The 27,815-nt window shown below is 46.9% G+C and overlaps 1 protein-coding gene across 2 annotated transcripts; it reads right to left on the bottom strand.

Annotated features, from left to right (window-relative positions):
- Nucleotides 1-1,171: 1,171 nt before the first annotated feature.
- On the bottom strand, nt 1,172-25,408 carry s100b (S100 calcium binding protein, beta (neural)). 2 transcript variants are annotated; one of them, XM_078207201.1, is made up of 4 exons: nt 25,092-25,408; nt 16,921-17,077; nt 10,103-10,271; nt 1,172-1,512 (listed from the first exon to the last, which is right to left on the bottom strand). In XM_078207201.1, exons 2-3 carry the CDS (start codon nt 17,056-17,058, stop codon nt 10,125-10,127), a joined length of 285 nt encoding a protein of 94 aa, XP_078063327.1. In that variant the 5' UTR covers nt 17,059-17,077; nt 25,092-25,408; the 3' UTR covers nt 1,172-1,512; nt 10,103-10,124. The 2 variants fall into 2 exon arrangements, with proteins under 2 accessions (XP_078063327.1, XP_078063329.1); XM_078207203.1 differs by having other exon boundaries at nt 1,195-1,512; nt 10,118-10,271; nt 25,092-25,161.
- Between the last annotated feature and the right edge of the window lie 2,407 nt (nt 25,409-27,815).

Here is a 27,815-nt window from a genome sequence, read left to right as displayed (position 1 = left end):
ATTGTGTGTGTGAGTTTGAATGTGTGTGTGTGTGTATGTGTGAATGTTTGTGTGTGAGTGTTTGTGTGTGAGTGTTTGTGTGTGTTTGTGTGTGTGAGTGAGACTGAGTGCATGTGTGTGTGTGAAAGTGTGTGAGAGAGTGTGTGTGTGAGAGTGTGTGTGTGTGAGAGAGAGTGTTAGCATGTGCATGAGTGTGTGTGTGAGCTTGTGAGTGAGTGAGAGTATATGTAAGAGTATCTGTGTTGGTGTGTGTGTCAGTGTGTGTATATATGTCAGTGTGTAAGTGTGTGTCAGCATGAGTGTTTGAGCTTGTGTGTCTGTGTGTGCCAGTGTGTGTGCGTAAGTGAGTGTGTGTGAGTATCAGTGTGAGTGTATGTGTCAGAGTGTGAGTGTGAGTGTGTGTCAGAGTGTGAGTGTGTATGTGTGTGTGTGAGTGTCAGTGTGAGTGTATGCGTCTGTGTGTATGTGAGTGTATGTCGGTGTGTGTGTGTTTGTCAGCGTGTGTGTGTGTGTGTGTGTTTGTCAGCGTGTGTGTGTTTTGTCAGTGTGTGTATGTATTTGTCAGCGTGTGTGCGTGTGTGTTTTGTCAGTGTGTGTATGTGTTTGTCAGCGTGTGTGTGAGTGTATTTGTCAGTGTGAGTGTGTGTGTGTGTGACTGTGTGTGTGAGTATGTGTGAGTGTGTGTTTCTCAGTGCGTGTGTGTGTGTGTGTGTGTTTGTCAGCGTGTGTGTGTTTTGTCAGTGTGTGTATGTGTTTGTCAGCGTGTGTGCGTGTGTGTTTTGTCAGTGTGTGTATGTGTTTGTCAGCGTGTGTGTGAGTGTATTTGTCAGTGTGAGTGTGTGTGTGTGTGACTGTGTGTGTGAGTATGTGTGAGTGTGTGTTTCTCAGTGCGTGTGTGTGTGTGTGTGTGAATGTGAGTGTGTCAGTGAGTGTGTGCGTGTGTGTCAGTGTGATTAGGTGAGTGTGAGAGTGTGTGTGTCAGTGTGTGTCAGTGTGAGTGTGTGAGTGTGTATCTGTGGATGAACAATATCAGACTGGGTGCTGAGGGCTAGCTGTGTATCTGACACCCAGCACTGGAGCTCACACAAGAACACTGCTCAGAGGACCCAAACCCAGCTGGAGGCAGCGTCTTGAGAGAGAGCTGGAATCCAAATAACCAGACAAGAGAGCTGCAAATGTCCAAAGTGACTGCTTTTATTTATGGATCCATTACAGACACCTTTAACCATTTACTGATCCAGCCTCGGCTAATTTTTGTTAATCCTTTATTTGATTAAACAGCTCTAGGCATTATGCGTTCTCCATCAGCATGGGTTGAGAGACATTACTTTCAGAGTTAGTGTTGTCCGTCAGTATCTGCAGCTGAAAGCCACACGTGAAGCTGGATAAAGGGCTTCCTCACATCTACACCGAGGCCAGGGTTAGTTTGCTAGCGACGTGCTTGCCTGGAACTGCCCATCACTTCTGCAGTGCAGACAGTTCTCTGCCTTGGGGTTTGCGTTTCCCAGTGTCCTGTGAAGGAACAGCAGGTGAATAAATTCAAACACAACAAGAACTCCTCAGGGACTGTTCTTTTTAAAGAATGGTTTCCGGGAAGAGAAGAATTTTGCTGAATTTTGATTGGAACGAGGGAGTTTTCCTGATACACGGACACAACTACCAAAGCTTCAGAAGGCCCAAGGCCCCCAATCTTCATTCAACGATAGCAGGAATCTCAGGGGCAATTTAGCATGGCCAATCCACCTAACCTGCACATCTTTGGACACTAAGGGGCAATTTAGCATGGCCAATCCACCTAACCTGCACATCTTTGGACACTAAGGGGCAATTTAGCATGGCCAATCCACCTAACCTGCACATCTTTGGACACTAAGGGGCAATTTAGCATGGCCAATCCACCTAACCTGCACATCTTTGGACACTAAGGGGCAATTTAGCATGGCCAATCCACCTAACCCGCACATCTTTGGACACTAAGGGGCAATTTAGCATGGCCAATCCACCTAACCCGCACATCTTTGGACTGTGGGAGGAAACCGGAGCACCCGGAGGAAATCCACGCAGACACGGGGAGAACGTGCAAACTCCACACAGACAGTGACCCAAGGCTGGAATCGAACCTGGGTCCCTAGCATTGTGAGGCAGCAGTGCTAATCACTGTGCCACCCTGCCACCCCAGGAGGTTTAAACCCCCAGCCAGAGGTAAGGGTGCCATCAACCGAGGCAAACAGCTGAGGCAAACCATCCTCCTCGGTTTCTATATTCTGTGAAAGATCCCTCAGCCTTACCCTCAGGGTGAAACCTGTCTCCGAATGTCCATCATACATGATATACCTTTGACCTGTGACCTTAGCGTGACATTTACGTAACCTCAGGTGTTCAGCCATTATATTCCACCACCTCTATCCTTTTAACTCTTGTTGCAGCTTTAACAATCCTGTTATGCAAAGTTTGAAAGGATTCAGTGCTAATTGATTTCATTTCACACAGTCATTGTCCTGTTAGGAGGAGTCTTGCAAGATTCTTGTTCATTTAACACTCCGGTCTTGTGGTTTGTCACTTTACCCAGTCCCACTCGATAAACCGCTGGGACTAACAGTATCGATTTAGTTTAACCTTTCAAAAACAAGGCTTGTCTCTCCCCCCCCCCCCCCCCCCACCCCCCGTCTCCTCCTTCCCATGAAGCCAGATCAATTCACTCCACAATTCACCTCATTATTATCCATATCGAGATGAGATTTGGGTACATTGTTCATTTGTTAAAATAACAATAATTACAAAAGAATGGAAATTACCCAGTCACAAAGATCTAACTCTAATTAAATATGTATTAGAAACTATTCCAATGCATTGAAATAATCAGTCAATCAATGCATAATCCTCATCTATAAACCAACTTGCCTGCTATTCAGAGTTCTTGATTGGAACATATGAGATCCTGAGGGGTATTGACAGGATGGATATGGAGAGGGTGTTTCCCTTTGTGGGAGAATCTAGAACTAGGGGTCACTGTTTAAAAATAAGGGGTCGTTTATTTATGATAGTGAAGGAACAGAAGATACAGTGGTTAGCACTGCTGCCTCACAGTGCCAGGCACCCGGGTTCAATTCGATTGTGACAATAATCAACAAATTGTAAATTATTTTCCTTTTACCCACTATCAGTAAAATATTTTATTTGCCATTACTGTTCAGCTCTGGTTCCTGCCCATTAAGGATAGTAGATGGGTTTTAAGAGCGCACTGCAAGAACGCCGCAGCAAAACCAAAGTCAGTGGAACTATCTAGACGGGCTGGAGAATAGTGTTCTCAGCATGAGCACACATCGAGTCTGAACTCTTTGACAGTGGGGATGACCTGATGGATGTGTACAGTTCAGAAGGGAGTTTGTGTTGCCTGTAAATGCTCTGATGATTTTGGACTGAAGAATTTGATCCAACAAATCGACAGCTAATTGAGTTTAATTGCTGCAGATTGCACGCTGGACGAGCTCACTTCCTCTGCCGGCTGTCTGGCACACCCAGCTCTTGAATAAATTGTGTGCAGGGCTAAGTGACACAGTGCAGAGAAGGACATGGCATGGCTATACCCCCTGCTTGTGTTAATGAACTTTCCTGCCTTCTGGCACCTGATTGATTTTGTTGGGGGCGCGTCGCTTACAGATCAATGTGTCTTAAAGCAGTCTCTTCAGTTAGGCTTGGACTGACAAGTGGCAAGTGACGCTTGTGCCGCACAAGTGCCTGGCAATGACCATCTTCAACAAGAAAGGATCTAACCGTTGCCCATTCAATCATCACTGAATCCCCCACTATCAATGTCCTTGGAGTTACCATTGACCAGAAACTCAACTGGACCCAGCCAAACAAATACTGTCGCTACAAGAGCATGATGTGGAGATGCCGGCGTTGGACTGGGGTAAGCACAGTAAGAAGTCTCACAACACCAGGTTAAAGTCCAACAGGTTTATTTGGTAGCAAATACCATAAGCTTTCGGAGCAATGCTCCTTCGTCAGATTTATACTACGTCTACAAGAGCAGGTCAGAGGCTAGGAATCCTGCAGCAAACAACTCATCTCTGACTCCCCAAAGCCTGTCCACCATCTACAAGGCACAAGTCAGGAGTGTGATGGAATACTCCCCACTTGCCTGGATGGGTGCAGCTCCAACAACACTTGAGAAGCGCGACACCATCCAGGACAAAGCAGCCTCGCTTGATTACTACCCCTTCCACAAACATTCACTCCCTCCACCACTAACAAACATTGGCAGCCATGTGTACCATCTACAAGATCACTGCAGGAACTCACCAAAGTTCCTTCGACAGCACCTTCCAAACCCACGACCACTTCCACCTAGAAGGACAGGGCAGTGGATTTGTGGGAACACCAGCACCTGGAAGTTCCCCTCCAAGCCACTCACCCATCCTGACGAGGAAATACACTGCCACTGTTGCTGGGTCCAAATCCTGGAACTCCCTCCCTAACAGTACTGTGGGTGTACTTGCACCACATGAACTTCAGCGGTTCAAGAATACAGCTCATCACCACCTTCTCAAAGAATCACAGAATTTTTACAATGCAGAAGGAGGCCATTCAGCCCATCAAGTCTGCACTGGCTCTGAAAGAGCATTCCACCCAGTCCCACACATCACTGCCTTATCCCCGTGGAGAGAGAATACAGCCAACATTTTGAATCTGGATGACCCTTCGTCAGAGAAAGAAAATTGGACAAGATTTATACTATGATTTATACTATCCCATTGGTAAGACGCAGCATGGGTTCATGAAGGGCAGGTCATGTTTGACTAATTTGGTGGAATTCTTTGAGAACATTACATGCACAGTGGACAATGGGGGACCTGTGGATGTGGTGCATCTGAATTTCCAGAAGGCATTTAACAAGGTGCCGCACCAAAGACTGCTACATAAGATAAAGGTGCACGGTGTTACAGGTAATGTATTAGCATGGATAGAGGATTGGTTAACTAACAGAAAGCAAAGAGTGGGGGTAAATGGGTGTTTTTCTGGTTGGTGATCAGTGACTAGTGGTGTGCCTCAGGGATCAGTGTTGGGGCCACAATTGTTTGCGATTTACATAGATGATTTGGAGTTGGGGACCAAGTGTAGTGTGTCAAAATTTGCAGATGACACTAAGATGGGTGGAAGAGCAAAGTGTGCAGAGGACGCTAAAAGTCTGTAAAGGGATATAGATAGTCTAAGTGAGTGGGTGAGGGTCTGGCAGATGGAGTACAATGTTGGTAAATGTGAGGTCATCCATTTTGTTAGGAATAACATCAAAATGGACTATTATTTAAATGGTAAAAAATTGTAGCATGCTGCAGAGGGACCTGGGTGTCCTTGTGCAGGAATCTCAAGGAGTTGGTTTGCAGGTGCAGCAGGTAATTAAGAAGGCAAATGGAATTTTGTCCTTCATTGCTAGAGGGAAAGAGTTTAAAACCAGCAAGATTATGTTGCAGCTGTATAAGGTGCTGATGAGGCCACACCTGGAATACTGTGTACAGTTTTGGTCTCCTTACTTGAGAAAGGATATACTGGCACTGGAGGGGGTGCAGAGGAGATTCACTAGGTTGATTCCGGAGTTGAGAGGGTTGGCTTATGAGGAGAGACTGAGTAGACTGGGGCTATACTCATGGGAATTCAGAAGAATGAGGGGAGATTTTATAGAAACATATAAGATTATGAAGGGAATAGATAAGATAGAAGCAGGGGAGTTGTTTCCACTGGCAGGTGAAACTAGAACTAGGGGGCATAGCCTCAAAATAAGGGGAAGCAGATTTAGGACTGAGTTGAGGAGGAACTTCTTCACACAAAGGGTTGTGAATCTGTGGAATTCCCTGCCCAGTGAAGCAGTTGAGGCTACCTCATCGAATGTTTTTAAGGCAAGGATAGATACATTTTTGAACAGTAAAGGAATTAAGGGTTATGGTGAGCGGGCGGGTAAGTGGAGCTGAGTCCACAAAAAGATCAGCCATGATCTTATTGAATGGCGGAGCAGACTCGAGGGGCCAGATGGCCTACTCCTGCTCCTAGTTCTTATGTTCTTATGAGGATGGGATGGGGGACAAAGGGAACATAAATGGTGATGATAAAGGCTGAGAAAGGTGCGAAAAGCATCCATTAAGTGATCAGAATGTGTGAATGGCAGCACAAAGATAGAGATTGTCAGAGGACAACCTGAGGAATGAGGCAGTTGGCAAGGGGGTGGATGTGGTGGGTGGGAGGAGGCGAGGTGGGGGGTGGTAGAAATTTGGAAGGTAAAATGGAAAGCGAGATTTCAGAAGTGGAAAAATAAAAACAAGACAATGAAGTAATAAAAATGGATGAAAAGAGGAAATGAAATCAGGTAATTGGCAATGGACTGAAGGCAGAGTTTACAGTCAGAGCATTCATCACGTTACAGCTTTCCGGACCCAATGTCGTGATCTACTTTCTCAGGAGACTCAGGAAATTTGGCATGTCAGCTACGACTCTCACCAAATTTTACAGATGCACCATAGAAAGCATTCTTTCTGGTTGTATCACAGCTTGGTATGGCTCCTGCTCTGCCCAAGACTGCAAGGAACTACAAAGCGTTGTGAATGTAGCCCAATCCATCACGCAAACCAGCCTCCCATCCATTGACTCTGTCTACACTTCCCGCTGCCTCGGCAAAGCAACCAGCGTAATCAAGGACCCCAAGAACCCCGGACATTCTCTCTTCCACCTTCTTCCATCAGGAAAAAGATACAAAAGTCTGAGGTCACATACCAACCGACTCAAGAACAGCTTCTTCCCTGCTGCTGTCAGACTTTTGAATAGACCTACCTTGCATTAAGTTGATCTTTCTCTACACCCTAACTATGACTGTAACACTACATTCTGCACTCTCTCCTTTCCTTCTCTATGAACGGTATGCTTTGTCTATATAGTGCGCAAGAAACAATACTTTTCACTGTATCCCAATACATGTGACAATAATAAATCAAATCATATCACACATCTGGCACACTGTTGGGTACAAAATAAAACTCTCTATGCTCACGAGCAGCAGAGCAGTAATGTTGATTGGCTGTTGCGGGGAAGATTTGCATTCAGCAGTCAGTGCTTCTAGAAAGTGGACCTCGGCAAGACACCCTCCGTGTTTGAGCAAAGGCAAGCGTCCAGCAGAGGCGAAGTTGGGGAGTTATGTTGCAGTTGTACAGGATGTTGGTGAGGCCGCACCTGGAGTATTGTGTTCAGTTTTGGTCGCCTTGCTATAGGAAAGATGTTATTAAACTGGAGAGAGTGCAGAAGAGATTTACAAGGATGTTGCCAGGACTCAAGGGACTGAGTTATAGGGGGAGATTGGACATACTAGGACCTTTTTCTTTGGAGCGTAGAAAACTGAGGGGTGGTCTTATAGAGGTGTATAAGATCATGAGAGGCATGGATAGGGTGAATGCACTCAGTCTTTTTCCCAGGGTTGGGGAATCAAGAACTAGGGGGCGTAGGTTTAAGTTAAGAGGGAAAGAATTAATGGGAACCTGAGGAGCAACTTTTTTACACAGAGGATGGTACGTGTGTGGAATGAGCTGCCGGAGGAAGTGGTTGAGGCGGGGACATTGACAACATTTAAAAGGCATTTAGACAGACACATGGATAGGAAAGGTTTAGGGGGATATGAGCCAAATGCAGGCAAATGGGGTTAGCTTAGATGGGTTTTTTGGTCGGTATGGACCAGTTTGGGTTGAAGGGCCTATCTCCATGCCGTCGATTCCATGATTCTATGATTCTAACCTCATTTCCAGCAAGGGTTAGATGCAGAATGGAGTTTCCTCTATGCCACTCCTGTGAATTCCTGGAGGTAGCGAGTGGGGTTAAATGGGGCACTTTCGAGTTGCTAGGCTGTGGCCAGTGGAGTGCTGCTGAGGTCAGTGCAGGGGCCTCAGCTCCAAGCGACCAATAGTAATGCATCCAAACTGCTGGATGGGCACAGAGAGGCAGTAAAGAGATTATACAGGTTAAGTGAGTGGACAACAGATGGCAGATGGAGCACAGTACGGGAAAATGTGAGGTTATCAACTTTGGCCATAATAGAAAAGCAGAATAATAGTTTTTAAAAGGCTTGAAACTTCTAAATGTTAATGTTCAGAGGGACTTGGGTGCACTCATACAAGCAACACAGAAAGTTAGCGAACGTGTTCAGCCAAGCAATTAGGAAAGTAAATGGCCTGTTGGCCTTTATTGCAAAGGGAATTGGGGAATAAGGAGGTTTTGCTGGAATTGTACAGGGTTTGGGTGAGACCACATTTGGAATACTGTGTGCAGTTTTGGTGGAGGCGGTACAGCGAAGCTTCACTGGATTGGTCCCTGGGATGAGGGGGTTTGTCCTATGATAAGAGGCTGAGGAAACTGGGTTTCTATTCTCTTGGAGTTGAGAAGTTTGACAGGCGATCCCATTGAAACTTACACAATTCTGAAGGGGTTTGACAGGGTAGACACTGAGAGATTGCTTCCAGTGGCCGGGGGAATCTTGAACACAGTGGGCGGGACTTTCCGGATGCGCTCGCCCCAAGGTGGATATTCCCGCCTGAAGTCAATGGACAGGTCAATGAGGTCAAAACCGCAAGGAACTACAAACGGTCGTGAATGTAGCCCAGTCCATCACGCAAACCAGCCTCCCATCCATTGACTCTGTCTACACTTCCCGCTGCCTCGGAAAAGCAGCCAGCATAATCAAGGACCCCACGCACCCCGGACATTCTCTCCTCCACCTTCTTCCATCGGAAAAAGATACAGAAGTCTGAGGTCACATACCAACCGACTCAAGAACAGCTTCCTCCCTGCTGCTGTCAGACTTTTGAATGGACCGACCTTGCATTAAGTTGATCTTTCTCTACACCCGAGCTATGACTGTAACACTACATTCTGCACTCTCTCCTTTCTTTCTCTATGAATGGTATGTTTTGTCTGTATAGCGTGCAAGAAACAATACTGTTCACTGTATGTTTATACATGTGACAATAATAAATTGAATCAACGTTTGTGTGGTCCGCCCCTGCCCGCTACCATTCCCGTGGCGGGTGAGACAGGACAATTCCACCCACAGTCTCGGATTTGGGGCCGATCATTTAGAATGGAAAAGAGGAGAAATCTCTTCACTCAGAGGGTAGTGAACCTTTGGAATTCTCCACCCCAGAGGGCTGTGGGATCTCCGTGGCTGAATATATTTAAAGCTGGGAGTGACAGATTTCTGGGAATTAAGAGATATGGTGTGGGTGGGAAAGTGGGGTTGTAACCCAGGATCAGCCGTATTGAGTTTGGGCAGTGTGGTCTACTCCTACTCCTGTATCTGATATTCGCATGTCACACGCAGCATGTGTTGGGAGTGACAGACAGAGGCCTGAGTGTTACCCTAGCTGCGATCCTTAAATCCATCTTCAAAAACCATCTCTAACTCCAGCAGTGTCTCCCTTAATAAATGTATCGCTTTTCACCATGTGCTGAATGGGCAGCACGGTGGCACAGTGGTTAGCACTGCTGCCTCACAGCGCCAGGGACCCGGGTTCCATTCCCGGGGGCACGGTGGCACAGTGGGTTAGCACTGCTGCCTCACAGCGCCAGGGACCCGGGTTCCATTCCCGGGGGCACGGTGACACAGTGGTTGGCACTGCTGCCTCACAGCGCCAGGGACCCGGGTTCGAGTCCCGGCTTGGGTCACTGTCTGTGCGGAGTTTGCACGTTCTCCCTGTGTCTGCGTGGGTTTTCTCCGGGTGCTCCCGTTTCCTCCCACAGTCCAAAGATGTGCAGGTTAGGTGGATTGGCCATGCTAAATGCCCCTTAGTGTCAGGGGGACTAGTTGGGGTAAATGCATGGGGTTATGGGGATAGGGTTTGGATGGGATTGTGATCGGTGCAGGTTCGATGGGCCGCATGGCCTCCTACTGAACTGTAGGATTCCATATTCTATGAAAGCAAACCTGAGTTTTCCTGAGGCTGGGGCTTGTTATTTTCGGTGGACAACACCCATTAATGATTCTTAATTGTAACTCTATAGATGAATCAGCATTCAGACTGGCTTCTCACAACCACTAACAGTGGAACAGCTAGAAGGTGCAAAGGCTTACGTTGCGCTGCTATACCATCCTCTTATTCATCTTCCTGGACAAAGAATTCATGACAGGCCGCAGTTGCCATGGCAATGAAGGCAACAAACTCCTGGAAATCGCACTCTGCGTCGCCGTCAGTATCCAGGCTTTCCATTAACTTATCGAGCGTCTCTTGGTCCTTGATGTCCTAAAGGTTGTTTTTAAAAAAAAGAAAGGACAAAGTTCAAAATGCAAGGCACACGTGTCGAACACCGATCATTCTGCATACGTTTACCTTCAATAACCTCTTTCTTTATAAAAACTACATCCTAAAGTCAAACAGCTCAATATGTAATCACTGTCCTTGAACAGCTGATACAGATTTCACTCCGACATGACATTTTCTTCTCCAATTCTTTTCACGAAGTTTGTAACAAAATTCACACAAAATATATTCCTTTACTTTAAATGTTTCAATGTTTGTCATTTTGCGTGAGTTAGTTACCTGATCGAAAATTAGAAACATCGAAACTAGAAGCAGGAGTAGGCCATTCGGCCCTTCGAGTCAAATTCAATATCCTGATCCCGCCCTTCCGTTCCTATATCCCTTGATCCTTTTACACCCCAAGAGCTATATCTAATTTCTTCTTGCAATCACACATTTTGGCCTCACTACTTTCTGTGGGAGTGAATTCCACACATTCCCCACACTCTGGGTGAAGACATTTCTCCTCACCTCAGTTCTAAAAGGTTTACCCCTTATCCTCAAACTATAACCCCTAGTTCTGGACTCCCCCACCATCGGGAACATTCTTTCTGAATCTACCCTGTCTAACCCTGCTAGAATTTTATAAGTTTCTATGAGATCCCCTCTCACTCTTCCAAACTCCAGTGAATATAATCCTAACCGACTTAGTCTCTCCTCGTATGACAGACCTGCCATCCCAGGAATCAGCCTGGTAAACCTTCGCTGCCCTCCCTCTATAGCAAGGACATCCTTCCTCAGATAAGGACACCAAAACTGCACACAATACTCCAGGTGTGGCCTCACCAACACCCTATAGCACTGCAGCAAAACATCCCTATCCCTATACTCAAATCCTCTCGCTATGAAGGCCAACATACCATTTGCCTTCTTTACTGCCTGCTGTACCTGCGTGCTTACTTTCAGCAACTGATGCATGAGGACACCAAGGTCTTGCTGAGTATCCATCTTCCACAATTTTACATCCATTCAAGTAACAATCTGTCTTCCTATTATTGCTACCAAAGTGGATAACCTCACATTTATCCACATTATACTGCATCCGCCATGCAGATGCCCACACACTCAGCCTGTCCAAATCACACTGAAGCATCTCTGCATCCTCCTCACAGCTCACCCTCCCACCCAACTTTGTATCATCTACAAATTTGGAGATAATACATTCAGTTCCCTCTTCCAAATAATTAACATATAATGTGAACAGTTGGGGTCCTGGCACAGATCCCTGCGGAACCCCACTAGTCACTGACTGCCAATCATAAAAAGACTCATTTATGCCAACTCTTTGCTTCCTATCTGCTAACCAGCTTTCTGTCCATCTCAAGGCATTACCTGCAATCCCATAAGCTTTAACTTTATGTAATAATCTGTCCCATGAGATCTTGTTGAAAGTCTTCTGAAACTCTAAATAAACCTCATCCACTGGTTCTCGCTGGTCAACTCTACTGGTTACATCCTCAAAGTAAACTCAACATTTTGAATACAAACATCCTGTGGATTTGGTTTGAATATATGTAACTGGCAACTTCCTGAATAGATATTTACTCCAAACTGCTTGGCCCCAGTCACTGTTTGAAAGTGATGGCTTCGCCTGTCTGGCTCACTCTATCTGAAGATACTTCCAGCCCCACCCCGGTGGCGGGATTCCCAGCAGCGGAGGTGGCTCACGATGAGTCGGTGAGATCTTCCAGTCCCGCCGAGGTCTATGACATTTTGTGTGGCTCATTTGCTGTCCTGTCCCACTGCGGTTGTGGGGGTGATTATCTTCAACAGGAAGGGCTAGGAGCTCCTACCCAGAGAGTTGTCCGGATCGAAAAAAACTTCCATGGACAACGAGAAAGAACATCAAGATATTTTGTACAGTACAATTCAGTGTAAGCATTGGTTACAGAGCATTGTCAGAGGCTACAGAAGGATATAGATAGGCTGGAAATTTGGGCAAAGAAATGGCAGATGGAGTTCAATCCTGATAAATGCGAAGTGATGCATTTTGGTAGAAATAATGTAGGGAGGAGTTGTACGATAAATGGCAGAACCATAAAGGGTGTAGATATGCAGAGGGACCTGGGTGTGCAAGTCCACAGATCCTTGAAGGTGATGTCACGGGTGGAGAAGGTGGTGAAGAAGGCATATGGCATGCTTGCCTTTATAGGACGGGGCATAGAGTATAAAAGTTGGGGTCTGATGTTGCAGATGTATAGAATGTTGGTTCAGCCGCATTTGGAATACTGCGTCCAGTTCTGGTCGCCACACTACCAGAAGGACGTGGAGGCTTTAGAGAGAGTGCAGAGGAGGTTTACCAGGATGTTGCCTGGTATGGAGGGGCTTAGTTATGAGGAGAGATTGGGTAAACTGGGGTTGTTCTCCCTGGAAAGACGGAGGATGAGGGGAGACTTAATAGAGGTGTATAAAATTATGAAAGGCATAGATAGGGTGAACGGTGGGAAGCTTTTCCCGAGGTCGGTGGTGACGTTCACGAGGGGTCATAGGTTCAAGGTGAAGGGGGGGAGGTTTAACACAGATATCAGAAGGACATATTTTACACAGAGGGTGGTGGGGGCCTGGAATGCGCTGCCAGGCAAGGTGGTGGAGGCGGACACACTGGGAACGTTTAAGACTTATCTAGACAGCCATATGAACGGAGTGGGAATGGAGGGATACAAAAGAATGGTCTAGTTTAGACCAGAGAGCGGCACGGGCTTGGAGGGCTGAAGGGCCTGTTCCTGTGCTGCATTGTTCTAGATTCCTAGGTTTAATAACAGTTGGGAAAGAAAGAGTTAAAATGACTTACACCTAACAAGATAATGTTAACAATTTCCTCATATGTGAATGCTAAACCCTATTAAAAGGAATGAAAGATGATTTTGATGTTAAGAATCTATATTCATATTGAATGATAATAGTATATTAATATGAATTCAGCTTAAACTATGAAATATTCACCACAGTGAATAGACACAAACACTGCAGTCTATAAAAGTTCAAAAGTTCATTAGAGAAAGTCATTTATTCGGCAGAAAGGTGTTTCTTCAGAAGAAACTCTTCAAAATGCAGCTAACGAAAATACAACAAAACTTACTCCAACTTATAAATCAAAGACAGGGTTTAATAAAGAAACATCATTACTCCAAACTTGGGGCCTCGCCTTGGGCCACTCCAAGCTCCCCGCAATTCTACATAATTCCTTTTTATAGTGAATCAGCTGGTCAGCTGATTATTACATCACTCTGTAATTGGTTCCATGGTTTACTGGGTCAGCTGACCCTTACGTCTTGTTTCCATTGGTCACATTATATCCAATACAAAGTTGTCACTGGTTACATTCTAACAAAAGGTATTCAGGTGATAGCCTTAGAGAGACATAGCAACGAGGAAGTAGACCATGCCAGGGGGTGGATATCCGGATTCTGGGTTAGCAAATGAAAGATCATTAAGTCAAGTAGTGCATCGCAATTGGCTGATGTATCCGTCATGTTTTGGACTGACATGCTAACATGAAATGAAATGAAGTCTGAGCTCATTAGGAGGAATACCTTAGACATCAGGACGGTATAAGTGTTTTGGACTTTGGCTCAGTGCCTCAGATCTTCGGAGGGGTCTTTAGCACTAACTCAGAGCTAATTGACCATCCAAAGGCCTCCCAAGGTTAATGTTTTGTTTGTCTTGTGTGTCTCTTATGTTTAAATACATTTTTAGTTACGTCTTGAACTGAGATTTCTTGTCTTTGTGAATTCATTTCTAAGTTTTCTTAAGTTTTGAAGAGAATCAGGGCACCAACAGAGAACGCCCCCACTACAGTCATGGTTCAGTGACGTGATTATTCGGCCATCTTGTGAACTGAGGGATAATTATGCGAAGGCATGCGGCACGGTGGCACCGTGGTTAGCACTGCTGCCTCACAGTACCAGGGACCCGGATTCGATTCCGGCCTCGGCCACTGTCTGTGTGCAGTCTGCACATTCTCCCAGTGTCTGCGTGGGTTTCTTCCGGAAGCTCCGGTTTCCTCCTACAGAGATGTGCGGATTAGGTGGATTGGCCACGCTAAGTTGCCCCTGAGTGTCGGGGGGGCTAGCAGGGTAAATACTTGGGGTTACGGGGATAGGACCACCATTGGTGACTGCACCTCTGGTATTTCATCCTTACCCCTCTCTACCTCCCGTTCTTCCTTTGACACTCCTTAAAACCATACTCTTTGACCAAGCTTTTGATCACCTGAATTAATATTCCCTCACGTGTCTCTGTGCCAGACGCCGATGGTTCTGCTGTGAAGCACCTTGGGACTCTTTATCGTGTTAAAGTTGCGAAACAAATATAAGTTGTTGTTGCTTACCTATTTATAAACGGATTTACAGAAATCCCCTGTTGTGCTAATGGCCCTCTGGATTTCATTAATGGGTCGCTAAGATTATAAAGATACGGAAGGATCCCAGCCTGTGCTGATTCAGCCGACCGCCACTGAGGCTGCAGACAGAGTCCATTCCAGCCAGGCTGGTGTCTTTGTTTTCATTTATTTGTGGGACGTGGGTGTCGCTGGCTAGGCCAGCACTGATTGTCTATCCCTCATTGCCCCTTGAGAAGGTGGTGGTGAGCTGCCTCTTGAATCACTGTGGTCTCTATGGTGTAGGTACACCAACGATGCTGTTAGGGATGGAGTTCAAGGATTTTGAACCAGTGACAGTGAAGGAATGGTTGATATATTTCTAAGGCAGGAACTGACATCTGTGATGTGACGCGGGAGACTTAGATTCCCTACAGTGCAGAGGAGGCCATTCGGCCCATTGTGCCTACACCAACAACAACTCACCCAGGCCCTATGCCCATAATCCTATGTGTTTACCCCAGCTAGTCCCCTGACACTAAGTGGCAATTTAACCTGGCCAATCCACCTAACCTGCACATCTTTGGACTGCAGGAGGACTGTATGGAGCACCCGGAGGAAACCCACGCAGACACGGGGAGAACGTGCAGACTCCACACAGACAGTGACCCAAGCTGGGAATTGAAAACAGGTCCTTGGCGCTGTGAGGCAGCAGCGCTAACCACCGTGCCACTGTACAGCCCTAACAACTAGGATTTAATTGATTAAATCTGGGATTAAAAAGAAATGGCGACCATGCAAAAACCCCATCTGGTTCACTAACGCCCTTTAGGGAAGGAAATCTGCTGTCCATACCTGGTCTGGCCTACACGTGACTCCAGAGCCACAGCAATGTGTGGTTGACTCTCAACTGCCCTCGGAAATGGCCTGGCGAGATACTCAGTTTTATTCCAGAAAGCGGCTCACCACCAGATTCTCAAGTGCAATTAGGGACAGGTAATAAATGATGATCTTGCCCATTTTCTACAAGTGAATGAACACATTTTGTTCTCTGTTGCTTCTCGAAAAGCGAGGAACGCAGATCAGGCATTCCCACACAGGAGGGAAGAGAGAGAAACTATATCAGAGGGAAAGATATTCCCTGGGCCGCTCCTGTAACCTTCTTGGGTGTCACTTCACAACAGCATTGCAACTGTGCCTCTCTTGGGTCTGGGAACCACAAGGCTGTGGACAGCAGCCAATAACGAAGAAGCTCCTCATTCAATGGGCAGCATGGTGGCACAGTGGTTAGCACTGCTGTCTCACAGCGCCAGGGACCTGGGTTCGATTCCCGGCACGGGTCACTGTCTGTGTGGAGTCTGCACATTCTCCCCGTGCCTGTGTGGGTTTCCTCTGGGTGCTCCGGTTTCCTCCCACACGCCAAAGATGTGCGGGTTAGGTTGATTGGCCATGCTAAAATTGACCCTAGTGTCAGGAGGATTAGCAGGGTAAATATCGGGGGTTATGGGAATAGGGCCTGAGTGGGATTGCAGTCGGTACAGACTCAATGGGCCGAATGGCCTCCTTCTGCAATGTAGGGATTCTATGATTCTATAATTCTATGCTCCAGTTTCCTCTCACAGTCCGAAAGACGTGCTGGTTCGGTGCATTGGCCGTATTAAATTCTCCCTCAGTGTACCCGAACAGGGACCGGAGTGTGGCGACTAGGGCATTTTCGTAGTAACTTCATTGCAGTAAGCCTACTTGTGACTAATAAATAAATTTTAAACTTTTCAATGCATTTCATGGCACCTGGTTGACCTAAACACCAAATCAGCGCATTGCTGTGTGTGTGTGTGTGTGTGTGTGTGTGTGTGTGTGTGTGTGTGTGTGTGTGTGTGTGTGTGTGTGCGTGCGTGAGTGTGTGTGCGTGCGTGCGTGCGTGCGTGCGTGAGTGTGTGTGAGTGCGTGTGTGTGTGTGTGTGTGCGTGCGTGAGTGTGTGTGCGTGCGTGCGTGCGTGCGTGCGTGCGTGAGTGTGTGTGTGTGTGTGTGCGTGCGTGAGTGTGTGTGCGTGCGTGCGTGCGTGCGTGCGTGCGTGAGTGTGTGTGAGTGCGTGTGTGTGTGTGGGGATGGTGTAGCAGGATGAGCAACATAGCTCACAATGTCTCCACATGAAGACTGTTAGTTGTGAGAATTCTTCACAACCTGTGCCCTGACCCCGGTATCCAGATCAGAAACACAGCCAGTGGAACCCAATTCCCTTTGTGCTGATTAACGAACGCGGCTGTACTCACACCAATGAAGTTGGACAGCTCATTATTGATGAGTTCCTTCAGTTCCGCCTTCTTTAACTTCAGCTTGTCTCCCTCTCGCCCGCTGTACTTGTGAAAGGTTTCAATAATTGTCACCATCGCATTCTCCAGGTCAGACATTCTGTCGGGAAAACCCTGCCTGAGGGTGAAAAGAGAGGAAAGCGTGAAATTCCATTTCTAACTCACAGCCCTGTTTTCAAATCCCTCCAAGACCTCACTCCCTCCCTATCTCTGTAACCTCCTCCAGCCCTCTACACCATCACCCTGTCTCTGTAACCTCCTCCAGCCCTCTACACCATCACCCTCTCCCTGTAACCTCCTCCAGCCCTCTACACGGGGCAGCACGGTAGCACAGTGGTTAGCACTGCTGCTTCACCGCTCCAGGGACCTGGGTTCGATTCCCGGCTTGGGTCACTGTCTGTGTGGAGTTTGCACATTCTCCTCGTGTCTGCGTGGGTTTCCTCCGGGTGCTCCGGTTTCCTCCCACAGTCCAAAGATGTGCGGGTTAGGTTGATTGGCCATGCTAAAAAATTGCCCTTAGTGTCCTGAGATGGGTAGGTTAGAGGGATTAGTGGGTAAAATATGTAGGGATATGGGGATAGGGCCTGGGTGGAATTGTGGTCGGTGCAGACTCAATGGGCCGAATGGCCTCTTTCTGCACTGCAGGGTTTCAATGATTTCTACACCATCACCCTATCTCTGTAACCTCATACATCCCCTCCCTATCTTTGTAACCTCCTCCAGTCCCTACAACACTCCCTCTCCCTGTAACCTCCTCCAGCCCTCTACACCCCCTCCCTATCTCTGTAACCTCCTCCAGCCCTCTACACCATCACCCTATCTCTGTAACCTCCAGCCCCTACACCGTTCCCTATCTCTGTAACCTCATACAGCCCCTACATCCCCTCCCTATCTCTGTAACCTCCTCCAGCCCCTACACCCTCCCTATCTCTGTAACCTCCCCCAGCCCTCTACACCATCACCCTATCTCTGTAACCTCATACAGCCCCTACAACCCTCAGTAATCTCTGTAACCTCCTCCAGCACCTACACCCCTCCCTATTTTTGTAACCTCCTTCAGTCCCCACACCCCATCCCTATCTCTGTAACTTCATACAGCTCCCTACATCCCCTCCCTATCTCTGTAACCTCCTCCAGTCCCTACACCCCTCTCTATCTCTGTAACCTCCTCCAGCCCCGACACCCCCTCCCTATCTCTATAACCTCCTCCAGTCCCCTACACCCCTTCCTGTCTCTGTAGCATTTATAAGGAGAGACCGCTGGGACACTGGGTAGTAAGCAAACATTTATAAAGCTACACTCTGAATAAATCTATTATCAAGAAAAGTATTAGTGTTGAATTTTACTGTCCTGCCTGCCACAGGACCATGCAAAGGTCCGTTGACCTCGGGTGGGATTTTCCAGTCTTGGGGTGAGTGTGGCTGGAAAATCCCGTCCATAATGTCTCATTTCATACCTTACCCATTGGCTTAGGATTGAAATGAAAGTCTATAAGGCCAAAACCCCAGCATGATACTGAGGGAGTGCTGAACTGTCAGGAATGGTGTCTTTGGAATGAGATGTTAAACCGGGACCCCAGCTTCCTTCTCAAGTGATCCCAGTGTGCACAGAACCATAGAATCCCTACAGTGGAGAAGGAGACCATTCGGCCCATCGAGTTTGCACCGACCACAATCCCACCCAGGTCCCAGTCCCGTAACCCCACATATTTACCCTGCTAATCCCCCTGACACTAAGGGGAAATTTAGCACGGCCAATCAACCTAACACACACATCTTTGGATTATTCAATGAAGGAAAGGAATTTTCATGGTGGCCTGACTCAATGTTCCCTCAATCAGGTTAACAGAGGTGACCTGGTCAGCTGTAGTTCATTCGGTAGACTTCTCACCTCTGGGTCTGAAGGTTGTGAGTTCAAACCTTGCTCTGGGATTTGAGCACAGACATTGATACAGACACTCCAGTACAGGCGGATCATCTCAAACAGTGTGTCCCTTTGCTACAGGCAAAGTACAGACAGCAACCAACCAGCCAGCACTTGCACAACTTAAAACACAGGCCAGAACTCTACCACCACGCCCACCACGGAATCAACGTGGGCAAGGATCCAACAATGGAAATCTCCATTGACCTCGGGTGGGAATTTCCGGTCTCGCCCGAGCGCGGCTGTAAAATCCCGTGCACTGTGTCCCATCTGCAATGGGGCAGCACTTGCTAAACAATCCTGATTGTGCTAAGAATAACACTGAAACCCAATATAAGATTATCAGTCAGGCTTTCAGCTCACACACGCGTGCTGCAAGCTACATGCATTCGCACACATGGCCTGTCCCGTACAGACAGAAGGAGCATGTTCAATAATTGCGCTTTTTCTAACTAAGCAAACACTTTGGGAACAGCCATTCCTTGTTTCATTCCCCACGGCCTTGGACGATTAGAGTCGCACCGTCTGGTTCGAATGTAAACAGATGCTTGGCAGTTAACTGTTCCCTGGTGCAATCTCCATGACAAAACCTCGACCAATCAGACTCACTTGTCAGCCATTGAGCATCCTCTTCTCATGCAGCATAATCTGTTGCTCCAGATTCCTCTATTCTCCCACCCCGCTCTGTTTTCCTGGATTCACTTGTATCCCCTGTCATTCTATTCCCTTCCTTTGTGTTGGGGTGGGGGTAGAGAAGGGGGCGAGGGTGGCAGGAAGGGGAGAGCTGTGGAGGGGGAGGGGTGGCGAGGCAGGGAGTGCTGCCTAGCGAGTGCATGAACAATTCTTGCTGCTGTTGATATTTTACCCACTATATCTGCTGTGGTATGCCGCTACGGGTAGATTTGAGCCATTTTCCTCCCCATGTCAGAAAGAATGGGAGAATAAAGATAAATCACCTGGCAGATACACTGGAGACCTGGTGCTCATGATAATGATCGAATGAGTGCACTCAGCAACAAAGGGCTGAATGCAGTGAGATTCTGTCTGTCTGTAGCACTGCGTATGCAGACTATTTCCACAACATTTCCCCAGTTAAAACCTCATCAGACTTTTAGTAAAGAGATAATAATCTCAGGAGGTCACCCTGTATTTCATAGGGTAAGCACAAGGTCAACAAGAGAATACAAGTTAGAGGAATCTGCGATCAAACAGCTAAAGTTTTAGTTTTATTTATCAGCCACAAGTAGATTTACATTAACACCGCAATGAAGTTACAGTGAAAATCCCCTAGTCGCCACACTCCGGCGCCTGTTCGGGTACACTGAGAGAGAATGGAGCATGGCCAATACACCTAACCAGCACGTCTTTCAGACTGTGGGAGAAAACTGGAGCACCCGGAGGAAACCCACGCAGACACGGGGAGAACGTGCAGACTCTGCACAGACAATAACCCGAGCCGGGAATTGAACTCGGGTCCCTGGTGCTCCAAAGCAGCAGTGCTAACCATAGGTCAGAGGTTAGGAATCCTGCGGTGAATAACTCACTTCCTGACTCCCCAAAGCTGGTCCATCTACAAGGCACAAGTGAGGAGTGTGATGGAATACTCCCCACTTGTCTGGATGGGTGCAGTTCCAACAACACACAAGAAGCTCAACACCATCCAGGACAAAGTAGCCCCGCTTTAATGGCACCCCATTCACCACCTTAAACATTCGCTCCCTCCACCACCAATGCACAGCGGCAGCTGTGTGTACCAACTACAAGATGCACCGCAGGATTTCTTAGACACCACCTTCCAACAACCACTTCTGCCAAGAAGGACAAGGGCAGCAGATGCCTGGGAACACCACCATCTGGAGGTTCCTCTCCAAGCCACTCACCATCCTGACTTGGAAATATATCAGCCATTACTTCATTGTCACTGGATCAAAAATTGGAACTCCCTCCCTCACAAGGACTGCAGTGGGTTCAAGGCGGCAGCTCACCCAGCACCTTCTCAAGGGGCAATTAGGGATGGGCAACGAATACTGGTCTAACTAGCGACGGCCACACCCTGTGAACGAATGTGGAGTGAAGCTACTCAGAGCTAGCCGGACCACACTTCAATCCTGTCTCCCAGTTTCTGTTCATCGAGACACAAGGGAGACATTCATGGAATAGAATCAGCGCAATGGCCAGTCACAAGGCTGACCTGAAATTGTTTTATGAGGAAAAAAAAGTTAGCAGGAAATTTTTCTTCACACAAAGAGAGGTCAACGTGTAGAATAACCGTAAGTATTAGTGACAAAAAAACATTTAAAATTAAACAACTGAATACAACAATGACGTGAGACGAACCTTTTTCTGGATGGGTTCACTGGGATTCCATTTCCATTATTATCTTGAGGAAGGTTGACAGTGTAGACAATAATAGGTCTCAGGAGTAAATACAAAACCTAACGGTGGCACAGTGATTAGCACCGCTGCTTCACAGCACCAGGGACCCGGGTTCAATTCCCGGCAAGGTAAATACATGGGTGGGATTGTGGTCGGTGCCGACTCGATGGACCGAATGGCCTCCTTCTGCACTGTAGGGATTCTAAATGTTCCATCGCCCTGAAAAGTAGGAATTTAAATGTGGACTAACCTTTGGGGCACAATGTAGTCAAAATGGTTCCCAGCAGGAAAGGTTGGTTCTTTCACCGTTACCATGGTTGTGACACCAGGGATTGCTTGATTGTCTAATTTAGGTAGCAGGGAATGTTTGATAGAGTGAGCTAATAGTTTTGACAGTGAGCATTGTTCTGTTGCTGTTGCTGTTATGTTTGCTCTTGCTTTAGTGTTCATCGCAAATCAACATCAAATGAGAAGAGAATTGAAGCAAGTTTATTCATTTTTAAGTCAAAGCTTAAAGGCAGTGTGGAAACCCAAACCAGTCACTTCACAGATATCACCCAGAAACCGCCCCACACCCCCCCCCCTGTCTCCCTCCATCCCCCCGTTCCCCCCCCCCCCCCCCCCCCCCCCCCCCGTCCCCCTTCCGTTCCCCTGTCCCCCGCAACTGTGGCAACTAATTCACTGGTGAGAGATTGGCAGCAAAATGGCTGCCTCCAGATGTTGGCAGCTGGATGGATATAAAACGCTGACACTTCGCTGAATTAAGAGCAAGTCTAGAAATCTCTGTGCTCCTTTGTCCGGGAATGTTCATGAAACTTTTCTAAAGGACCACAGTCTGGCAGTCTGGTTCAGTGACTGATTTGCCGATATAATGGGGGGGAGGGGGGAATAAATCAGAGCAGGTCATAACATCCCTCGCTTTCACAGAAAGGGAGACTCGCGGTTCCCGAGCATGTTTTATAGCCTCAGGAAGTCTCCAAGTACAGTAAATGAAGACTCTTTTGAAGTGATGGCATTGTTGTAAGGTAGGAAGTTTGCCAAGGCAGCCAATTTACACACAGCAAGATCCCTTGTTGCCCATGGGCAGTTGAGAGTCAACCACATTGCTGTGGCTCTGGAGTCACATGTAGGCCAGACCGGGTAAGGACAGCAGATTTCCTTCCCTAAAGGGACATTAGTGAACCCAGATGGGTTTTTCCTACAATCGGCAATGGCTTCATGGTTATCAGTAGATTCTTAATTCCAGATATTTTTTATTGAATTCAAATTCCACCGTCTACCATGGCAGGATTCGAATCCGGGTCCACAGAACATTAGCTGAGTTTCTGGATTAATAGTCTAGCGATAATACCACTAGGCCGTCGCCTTCCAAATCTTCTGCTTTTCTATGAAATAGTGCCGTGACTTCCTTTATATCAGCCGAAAGGGCAGATGGGGCCTTAGTTAATGCATTATCAGATCAACATCCAACAGCGTAACCCTGCCTCAATGGGACAGGAGGTTCAGCCGAGATGAAGTCTCTCATACGGATAGTAGTTTTTATGCTGATTGGAAGAAGCAGCACCTGCAGTAATGTTGGGTGTTTTCACTCACACTGATGTAGTACTGGGCCGAAAGGTGGTATGGAGCAAAGTGGCGGGGGGAGGTGGGGGGGCGTGTGTGGGGGTGGGCGGCGTGTGGTGGGGGTGGAGAGGGGGTGCATTGGGTGTTTGAGAGGCTGGCACACGTGCAAACATTAACAAACTACACCCTGGGGAGTAGTAACTTTATTGAGGGGAAAGTGCCCCTGAACTATACGTTACCCACAACTCTGTGTCTGGGAAGGAAGGGTACATTGTGCCTGTGAATTGAAGTCTGTGGGTGGCCATTCACACGCAGGAAGCCCAGCCGGCAGCAATAAATACAATGCTTATCTCAAATTCAGTTACAATCACTTCATTGTTCATGGAAGTTCAGCAGAAATGAATCGAATGAAATGTTATATCCTCCACATTTACAGCAAGGTGGCACAGTGGTTAGCACTGCTGCCTCACAGCGCCAGGGACCCGGGTTCGATTCCCAGATTGGGCCACTGTCTGGGCTCAGTCTGCACATTCTCCCCGTGTCTGCACGGGTTTCGTCCGGGTACTCCAGTTTCCTCCCACACTCCAAAGATGTGCGGGTTAGTTGGATTGGCCATGCTAAATTGACCCTTAGTGTCAGGGGAGCCAGCTAGAGTAAATGCTTGGGGTTATGGGGTTGGGTCTGAGTGGGATTGTTGTGAGTGCAGGCTCGATGGGCTGAATGGCCTCCTTCTGCACTGTAGGGATTCTATGATTACCATTCAGTATCTCAACACATTTTTGTAATGTTGCTATTTGTACATTACACTCAAACAAAATCACAAAAAAACATTGGGTCATTGTGTCCATCAGCTGACCCTTTAATCGTTATCCAATTACTTCCACTCCTTCACTCTTTCCCCATTGCCCCTAGACCTTATTTTCTTCCCTTTTCAACTATATTTCCATTTCCCTTTTCAAAGTTATGATTGGATCTGCTTCCAGTGCCTTCCGGATTGCAAGAGTGGGTAGAGTTAGTGCTTGGTGCTTTTACCCCACACACCATCACAGTGAAGCAATTGGAGAAGGATTGGGTTCTCCATCAACCTCTCCTCCAAGATGGCACCGGAGCGTGGTGACTACTTGCAGCTGTGCCCAGCATACCCCCGATTCCACCTTTACTCTCATTCTATGCTCCTCTATTTCATCTCTTTTAACAACGTCTATCCATTGACTCTGTCTACACTTCTCGCTGCCTCGGCAAAGCAGCAGCATAATTAAGGACCCCACGCACCCCGGACATTCTCTCTTCCACCTTCTTCCTTTGGGAAAAAGATACAAAAGTCTGAGGTCACGTACCAACCGACTCAAGAACAGCTTCTTCCCTGCTGCTGTCAGACTTTTGAATGGACCTACCTCGCATTAAGTTGATCTTTCTCTACACACTAGCTATGACTGTAACATTACATTCTGCACTCTCTCCTTTCCTTCTCTATGAACGGTATGCTTTGTCTGTATAGCGTGCAAGAAACAATACTTTTCACTGTATACAAATACATGTGACAATAATAAATCAAATCAAATCCTCTGCTCATTCTCACACTGAATTAAATGTAAACTTTGCAACAAGTGTGGACTAAGTCCCCAAAGCACGAGGCAGCGAAATACACTTTCAGTAAGAATTTTAAAAACCCTTAGACAAGGAGGTAAATGGATTTGATGATTAAACTATCCCTGTCTTCCAGAATGATCTACCTTGCAGTCCCAGCCTTTCTCTTTATTGTTAATTTAGATCTTCAGCATTTTCAGCTTTCTAATTTATCGTTTTGTCCAGTAAGTAGGAACAGTAACTTTCAAACGTTCCCAGTGAGAAAGTTACCAACACACTATCAGAGTGCTGCCACACCCCTCGTCATAACTCTCACCAGAACATGGACAGAAACCGGAGCAAAAAGAGCAGCAGCATTGAGTCCCATTCCCTGGAGACCTGCAAATTCGTCCCTTTCAAATATTGATCCAAGTCCCCTTCGAAAGGACCTGAATCCTTCACCCATTCCGGCAGCGAGCTTGATTTTTCTCAGCTCAATCTGAAAAGCTATTGAATTCAATCCAGGGGAAACTTGGGAGTGGCTTGATTCCAATTCCTGCGTAATAGGATATTTATTGTCCCAAAAGAAGATTTTTCCATCAGTACTTATTTTAAAGACATTAAGTATGATTGTCTTAAACCGGCAGAGAGCAGATCAATGCATCGCACTTTTACTCCACGCAGAACAGTTTAATTCTCCTTACCTTGGTGTGATTCCAGCGAAGTTTCAGTGCGGAGCTTCTGGAAGTTTTGCAGTCAGGCACTGATGTTTTTATCCGCTCTGAGTGGTGAGTTCGAAGCTGTTATTGAAATTACTGCAGTCCCAGTGCGGATAGATTCCACCAATCCGGTGGCTGAGATTCCACACATCCCTCAGACCAGCTACATCAGTTGCAACTTAATGAAGCTTAAATGATGCAGCAACTATTTTTTAAAGGACCCAGTGTCTTGTTGGGACTCGAGTAGCGTGGCGCAGGGTGTCCCTGAACACTTCTGATGATCTGGATTGTCCCGGATGAATGGAACACAACAGTCTCTGTTTTATATCTGGGATTGATACTATTATCCATCATTTGTTAAGATCTGTCCTGCTGTGGCTCTCCTAATGACTCATAGAATCATAGAATCCTTACAATGCAGAAGGAGGCTATTCGGCCCATCAAGCCTGCACCAACAACAATCCCACCCAGGCCCTATCCCCATAATCCCTCCGTTAATCCCCCTGACACTAAGGAGCAATTTAGCATGGCCAATCAACCTAACCCGCACATCTTTGGAGTGTGGGAGGAAACCGGAGCAGAATGGTGACCTCAGTCTGAAACCTGCCAAACTCTTACATATCCCCCTTCCCCTCCTGACAAAGTTAATTCAAATAAGGGAACCGATGAGGCTAAACCGACTCAAATAATTGGTTCACTAACACCGCACATCGCCCCTTAGAATATTGCGTCCAGTTTTGGGTTCCCCACTCCTTAGAAAGGGGTCAGGGCTAAAGAGGGGATGCAGAGGGGATTCCTTAAGAGGACGGACATCTTTAGTTACGAGGAGAGGTTTTGAGAAACTGTGGCTGGATTTTCTTCGTCGCCCCATTGGAGGCACTCAGGATGATGAGGGAAGTGAGGTGACAGATTGGCTGGGGTAGTGCCCTCAATAAGGTTTTGGACATGCAAGTTGAAGTTTGTGCCCTTTAGAAACACAGGAATATAGGAACAGAAGGAAGTCATTCAGTCCCTCGAGCCAGTTTAGAGAATCCCTACAGTGCAGAAGGAGGCCATTCGGCCCATTGGGCCAACTCTCCAACAGAGAGTCTTACTTAAGCCCCATCCCCGTAAGCCCACATAATTACCCCAGTAGTCTCGCCTCACCAACACATCTTTGGACACCAAGGGGCAATTTAGCATGGCCAATCCACCTAATCTACACATATTTGGACTGTGGGGGGAAACCGGAGCACCCGGAGGAAACCCACACAGACACGGGGAGAACTACAGACTCCACACAGACTGTGACCCAAGCCGAGTAATCGAACCCGGGTCCCTGGCGCTGTGAGGCAGCAGTGCTAACCACTGTGCCACCGTGCTGTGAGACCATGCCGCTCTGTGTATGAAGTCCATAACCTTTTCCCCATACAAAAACAGAAAAATGTTGTAAAATTTCAACGGTCTGACAGCATCTGTGGAGAGAGAGAATAGAGCCAACATTTCGAGTCTGGGTGATCCGCGGTCAGAGCTGAGAGAAAAGAGAGTCAGAAAATATTTACACTATGAGGTTAGATTTCCAGCATTTTCTGTTTTTGTTTCAGATTCAGAGACAGAGAATCTGGTGAACTGGTGCGATGACAATAATCTCTCCCTCAATGTCAACAAAACGAAGGAGATTGTCATCGACTTCAGGAAGCGTAAAGGAGAACATGCCCCTGTCTACACCAATGGGAATGAAGGAGAAAGGGCCGAGAGCTTCAAGTTTTTAGGTGTCCAGATCACCAACAGCCTGTCCTGGTCACCCCATGTCGACACTGGTTAAGAAAGCCCATCAACGCCTCTACTTTCTCAGAAAACTAAGGAAATTTGGCATGTCAGCTATGACTCTCACCAACTTTTACAGATGCACCATAGAAAGCATTCTTTCTGGTTCTATCACAGCTTGGTATGGCTCCTGCTCTGCCCAAGACCGCGAGAAACTACAAAAGGTCGTGAATGTAGCCCAGTCCATCACGCAAACCAGCCTCCCATTCATTGACTCTGTCTACACTTCCCACTCGGCAAAGCAGCCAGAATAATCAAGGACCCCACGAACTCTGGACATTCTCTCTTCCACCTTCTTCCGTTGGGAGAAAGATACAAAAGTCCGAGGTCACGTACCAACCGACTCAAGGACAGCTTCTTCCCTGCTGCTGTCAGACTTTTGAATGGACTTACCTTGCATTAAGTTGATCTTTCTCCACACCCTAGCTATGACTGGAACACAACATTCTGCACTCTCCCCTTTCCTTCTCTATGATCAGTATGCTCTCTGTATAGCGCGCAAGAAACAATACTTTTCACTGTATGTTAATACATGTGACAACAATAAATCAAATTAAATCAAATCAAATTAAAAGATTCCGCAGTATTTTGTGTTGATCCTTTATCCCAAATCCTTTCACACTTTTTCCAACTGTCTCAGATTTAAAATCAGTAATTGATCCAGCCTCTATATCCATTTGGGGAAGAGATTTCCAAACTTCTCCCACCCTTTATGTGAAGAAATGTTTCCGAATTTTACCCCTGAAAGCTCTGGCTCTCATTTTTAGGTTATGTTGTTGGATCTAGACTGCCCAAAGAGCAGAAACTTCCTCTCTGTCTACCTGATCTCCTCTCCCTTAATGTCTGGAGACAATACACATTTCTTTAACCTGTCTTAATGCTCTCTCCACTCACATTGTTTGT

Source organism: Mustelus asterias, unplaced genomic scaffold, assembly GCF_964213995.1.
Source record: "Mustelus asterias unplaced genomic scaffold, sMusAst1.hap1.1 HAP1_SCAFFOLD_2131, whole genome shotgun sequence".
NCBI classification, from domain to species: Eukaryota; Metazoa; Chordata; class Chondrichthyes; order Carcharhiniformes; family Triakidae; genus Mustelus; species Mustelus asterias.
This window is presented reverse-complemented; position numbering and strand designations above follow the sequence as displayed.

Bases quoted from the DNA above. Each gene is read 5' to 3' on its own strand.
- s100b (XM_078207201.1), bottom strand. From the start codon at position 17,058: ATGTCTGACCTGGAGAATGCGATGGTGACAATTATTGAAACCTTTCAC. The intron at 10,272-16,920 runs GTGAGTACAGCC...AACAACCTTTAG, and splicing joins AGCTGTCCAACTTCATTGGT to GACATCAAGGACCAAGAGAC.